The sequence below is a fragment of the Anopheles coustani genome, chromosome 3 (assembly GCF_943734705.1).
Source record: "Anopheles coustani chromosome 3, idAnoCousDA_361_x.2, whole genome shotgun sequence".
NCBI classification, from domain to species: Eukaryota; Metazoa; Arthropoda; class Insecta; order Diptera; family Culicidae; genus Anopheles; species Anopheles coustani.
In genome coordinates, this window is record NC_071288.1 from 97,086,053 (window position 1) to 97,092,052 (window position 6,000).

Genomic DNA, 6,000 nt, shown 5'->3' on the forward strand with positions numbered 1-6,000 from the left:
CGATGGGGTGTAATGTGGAGGCAACAGCTAACCACACTTTGCACATGCACAACAGTGAGATGGCGGACTTTTCTCTGTATGTTTATCTTCTTCCCTCACTCACTCTAACTTTGTCTTTCTCTGTTTTCCTTCACACTGGGGGGAGGGCTTATCAGCTCTGGGAAAGCACTACGCAGAAAAAAAACACAGCCGCTGACTCACTGAAGAAAGTCCCGGTAGCTCTAGTTCCTACTAGGAACTGGATCGCGCGGTTCAGGACCGGGCCAACACCTGTGTGATATTTCGGTTCGGTGGTGGTTAGTCACGTTCGCTTGTGTGCTCATGCTCGCTGCAAGACGGGGGGGAGAGAATCAAGATGTGGAAATGTGGTCACCATTAAATTGCGATGGCCCAACAGTTGGGCGAGTATGATCGAATGCCGGAAGTTTGGAAGGAGTAGGCGGCGGATGTCCTTCACCGATGATGGCGGATGATTATTTCCTTGCGCACTGCTTCCGAATTCTCCACCTTAAGATCTAGTGTCGCTTCGAGGATCGCTCGAGGACGGACGTCAATTGGTTCACGGTACATTTGACACTCAGAGCGCTTAGGCTTCGATGGATGGATGGACGAACACAGAAAACAAACACACCACCTCCAAGTCACCGACACACATAAAAACATACCCCCGGCTGGGCCACGACACAGAAAGCAATGTCAATAATTTACCACGAACACCTCAGCAAAAAAAAAAGAGTTGGTTGTAACGTTTTTAACAACTAGTTATTTCATCAGAAGCGATGGAATAGAAGATGCATTTACGCCAGTACCCTCGGATATATTCGGAGTGAAGGAGAGACCTGCCCTGGCACGAACACCCCTTTGGGTCATCTTATCTTGGTCACCACAAAGTCGGCGCTCACCTCACAGAACACAGAATATCAAGATAAGAAACCCGACAGGTTCCGTCATGTGGCGGAGAAGACAACCACCACCACTTACACACGCTCGCAACGTCTCAGCGGACAAATGATGATTATTATGCGTTTACTCGAACTCATGGGGCCGAACTCATTTACAACCCCCTCGTCCGCAAGTCGGACTCCCCAATCTCGCTCCTCCGCTGGTGTGCGATCACCTACACGATGATTGACGGATGCGTACGTCCTTTGAAGAAGCGGAGACGGCTCTGCGGCTCTTTTGCAAAAGCTGTCATGTGATGTGCCGTGTTGCGAAGGTGGGCCTCCTCTGAGGGCCACGCCAAAACCCGTGATGGTCAGCAGGCAGTTAGATCACCCGCTCCTTCTCCGAGAGTTCGGTGCAGAGGAAGCTGTTTTCGAAAATGGCACGTACGTGCGCGAATATACCTCTCGATATCGGGTCTGGCCGCGGACACGCATACGCAACTCGCGAGTGGTTGTGTGCATGGTGGTGGAGAGGATTTATGACGATGTTGTGCTCTCCCTACGGGGTTCTTTACGGGGGGGTTGGTTTCTGAAGTCTTTGAAGGTGGCACATTCCTGCCTCTTGGTGGTCTATTGTTTCGCGTTTGGATTAACCAACCATGCACATCATATATCCGAGCGGGAAAGAAAAGCAAAAGTGCACTATTGCTATATGATCTCATCAGCGATACGAGTGAACAACGTCACGGCTCTGCGTGGCAACGACTACAGATACACATACTTAGCTTCACTTAGCAACAACCGAAAAAAAAACAACTAAAACCCTCTCCCGAGCCCGATAATACCCAGAGGAAGGTGATGAAAACAATGATATCACATATGGTAACATGGCGGTTGTGACACTGACACTCCCCCTTCACGTCTCTTCCTTTTCCTGCCTCACACTCCTAGCCACAAACGCACCTTTCGGCGGGGACAAACCAAACCAAGTTCTGCTGCAATCGTACAGCTGCAGTCGTAGCCATTTTGTTTTCACTTCAAACAAGGTTCCTCTAGTGCTCGGTAGTCTGCAGCGTGTCCTAGACTTGCAGTTGTGACTAGTGGGATTCTTGGGGTTTGTGCAGCAACTCCAAAGTGTACTACCGTGTGCAGCTAAGAGGGGTTGTGCAACGTCTCCGGCGAGCCGCAACCTGACCACGACTGGAAGTACATTGGCGGCGGCACTCGGAGGCGAACCGTTTCGGTTTCGGACACTCGCGCACTCTCTCTATCTGTTTGCGTCTACGCCTCCAGCACGCGCGCACAAACCTGGCAAGTGTGGGTCTCTCCTCAAGCTAAAGTCACGGCCAGTACTACTTACAAACCGTGCGCACCACCGGTCGAGTACTACCACACTAGCCGTCCCCTGGCTGCTTGCCTGTCAGACCACACCACACAAGGTTGCCCAATCGAACGAACTCGATTTGAAGTGTACCCGCACCACCGCAGAAGACCACGGCAGAGTCGAAAGTTATCGGAAAAACTGTTTTCCACGTGTGTATTTGTGCCCTCGTTATCGCGTTATCGTACCCGCTGCTCTTCGGTAAAGCGGTGGCAGTGCGGGGAACAGAGCGGATGGCGCAGAAGCGAGGATCATCATCAACATGCGCCGCCGCGTCGTTATCAAGTCCAACCGCGATATGGGGGAGAGATCGATAATGGACTTCCACCAGCCAACTGTGCCGCCGAAAATCCCCATATGAACCTCGCACCTCAGACGTTCGCGGAATGGAGCGGAGGATAAATCTCTCAAACCATACACAAACACCCTCCCTCCCTTTGGGGCGAACCACTACAATCAAGCGAGGATTCAAATATGGAGATACGCATGCTCACGGAAGAAAACCCACGGCTCACGCAACGCCAGCAACGTATCCCAGCCTCTTCTCTAGTGTACATTACATTTTGATGGATCATTAGCCACAAGCGCCACCTCCAACATCCCCAACGCACACACGCACGCGAATTTGGTGCTGGCGGCCTGACGCGTTTGTGTGGTGCCTTTTTTGTCATGCACCTCATAGTCCAGTCACCCGAAGGGAGCAAACATATCATAGATAGCGACCTAAAAAAGGTCAACGCGTTCCGCTTTGGAAGGAAGTTGCTTGGGGTGGTTTACTAAACAGGGTTTCTTTGATTAGTCACCCGAGCCAAAACAGCAACAATAAAGTGATTTATCTGTCTCTCTTAGGCACATGGTTGGAACAGTGTTCAAGAAATACACGGAGGCTGAACAAACTAGAATTTCGACTAGGCTTATTTTGGATCGTCGTTATTCAAGGTCGGTTCCATAGCAGAGTTTCCAAAACAAAACTCTGAGAGAGTGGATAATCGTAGTTTCGTTTGAGGAGCGAGCGTTTGTTTGTACAATTTGAAGATCATTCATTCCACTCGAAAAAAACACTGATCAATTTCATGTTGTTCAAACTGAAGGAACGGTTGGAACAACAAAAAGTTGTCTATTACCAACGTCATTAAGTTAATGCAGCGATTCTCAAAAACAGTGTCACTACCATTTTTCGCGACTTTTCATTCTTTAAAATAGTCCGATAATATGCCACGTATATTTCGTAATTTGTGAATTACACATATGTATCCTTAAAAGTGTTCCTTAAATTTCTCAAAATATAATGTGATGATAACATCATACCTTTAAACGTAATTTCCAGAGTTTGAGAACCTCTGGTTCTGGTGAAATCTGATAGTCCGAGATGTTTTTTTTTTTTGGGAAGTCTTTTTCCCCCAAACGATAATGACAATTCAATTAAAGTAAAATACACATTGGCAAATTCTAATGGCATTGGGCTAGTAAACCGATCTCTTCGTAAAGACATATTGCAGTCCCCCCGAAGTCAACGCCGGGGAGTGAAAGTACGCGGTAAGAAGATATCCACCAACATGTCGAGAGTCTCAATCGTGGAGCAGATATATTTACCTTGTCCCTCTTGACATCCTGGACGCGGGCTTTGGCACTTTTGGGTTTGTCGTGGATGGGCTTGCTCTTGGCCACCACTGGCAGCCCACCATCGATCATCGTCACCATCACCCGGCGGTTCTGGTGCGCAGCTGCTGGCACGGCGGCGGTGGAACTGGATTGCTGCTGCTTGCCGGCGGCGTTCGAGCCGGACGACTCCACGATCGATGACGCCGACGGCGGATGTTGTTGCTGGTGCGGGTGATGATGGTGGTGGTGCGAGTGGTGGGACTGATTCGCGTACTGACCGTTGGTGAGATTGGCAGGCTGAGACACCAGCAGGGAGGCGGACGGAGTCGTGGCCACCGCTTTCGAGTGCTGCTGTTGATGCTGCGACTGTTGGTGGTGATGGTGGTGGTGGTGTGTGGCATGCTGCAGGAGTGCTGCTGCGGCCGCTGCAGCCGCCGCTGCTTCGGCCTCCGAAGACTGGATCGTACTAAGGCGATGGTGGTGCGCCGCACCCGCCGCTTTCTTCTCGCGCTGTTCCTTCTCCTTCGCCAACTGCGCGATCGTGGCGGGCGTATGGGACTTGGAGCGCTTCAGGAACTTCATCATCGGATTGCGCACCCGGTATTGGACCGCTGGCGTGGCCACTGGATCGGCCTCGACGGTCGTCGCGCTGCCCCCTGCCTCCCCGGCGTAATCCAACCGCCGGAAGCTCCCGTCGGCCATCTTCACGTAGCAACCCTCGGTCGTCTTGTGGTACGAGTCGGAGGGCAGCTTGTGGTAGCCGTTGTCCATCGTGCGATAGTAGCAGCAGTCCGTGCGGTGGTACGTGTCGTCGCCCGACTTGAAAAACTCCTTGCTACTGCTGGTCCCTCCGTTCGTTCCCGCCCCCACGACCGATGTCGACGAGCGGTCGACGTCGGCGGCGGACGAAAGCAGAGTCGTCAGTTCGTTGCTTGCCGTCGTGGCCTGGGAGGCGGCCGTCGCTCCGTTCGTCGTCGGAACGGCCGTCCCCGCACCACCATTCGTCAGTAGCAACCCGTACTGGTCGATGTTCTTACTCTCCGTGCGCGCCTTCACCATCGAGTCCCGCAGCAATCGGCCTCCGCTACCCCCACTACCCCCGTCCTTGCCACTTCCACCGACCGTGAACGAGTTCTCCTTCTTCAGCAACCGTATGCTGGCGAGGGCCGGCTGAACCGAACTGTGCCGGTGGTACATCTTCTTCCCATTCCGGCCCGCCGCCGTCCCATGGCTGCTGCCATTGTTGTTGTTGTTGCTGCTGCCGGCCGCCGTCCCGGAGGACGAAGACTGACCCATGATGTAGCAGCCCGCTTCTTCCGCACCCCCCACCGAGAGACCACCACGAGCGTCGAGTGTGTACGCCTGGTACGCGTCTAGAAGTAATAGTTTGCTGCTGCCGGTCAGTGTCGCGACCTCGTACATAGCGTCATCGGCGCACGCGTCCCGGAGAAACACCTTTGGCACATACGCACACGCACAAGACGGTTTCCTTGGAGTGTTTCTTGGCAGCGACTATTTCTAATGGCCGCCGTCGTCTTGCGGATTCATTTGGGCACTTTCCTTTTTCTTCAATTCTTATATTATTCTGGAACCTTTTTCATTTGCAGCTATTCAGCGCTGTACACGTGTTGCATAACGTTGGGCACCTTTTCTTCACATCCTGCGGTTGTATTCACCTTTCACTTGTAAAGAACTTTCCCGTTTCGTTTGTTGTTCCGTTTCACTTTTATATTCGCACTTTCTTTTCCTTTTTTTCTGTTTTGCTTTGAGACAATATTTTTTATTACCACGTGGTTCCTATCGAATTGAAAAACGGTAAATAGTCTAGTGCTCCAGCGAGGATGCAGCAGAAACGATGCACTTCCGTTCTCGTTTATTCGTCGTTTCGGTAGAAAAATTCTCACATTTCAGTTCCTCTAGAATGCGCGTTTCGCAACAAAAGGGTCGAGATGGTTCCATACGGAGAGAGAAAAAATAGTCTTCTAAAATACGTTCCCATAACATTCACGACGTTCCGCACCGGAATTGAACCCATGGTCCTTCTATTGTCTGCTGATTCCAGCATCAGATATATTCTTTGCTTCAAAAACCTATCCTACCCCCGAACACGACGGCTTTTGTTCGTGAAGATGC

General features: G+C 51.5%; 1 protein-coding gene across 1 annotated transcript in view; it reads right to left on the minus strand.

The window, feature by feature from the left end:
- LOC131259899 (serine/threonine-protein kinase par-1) overlaps positions 1-5,504 on the minus strand; it is a 32,914-nt gene extending 27,410 nt beyond the window's left edge. Inside the window, 1 exon segment of the mRNA XM_058261509.1 lies at positions 3,859-5,504. Coding sequence (XP_058117492.1) covers positions 3,859-5,289 — 1,431 coding nt within the window. The 5' untranslated portion in view covers positions 5,290-5,504.
- Positions 5,505-6,000: the final 496 nt, after the last annotated feature.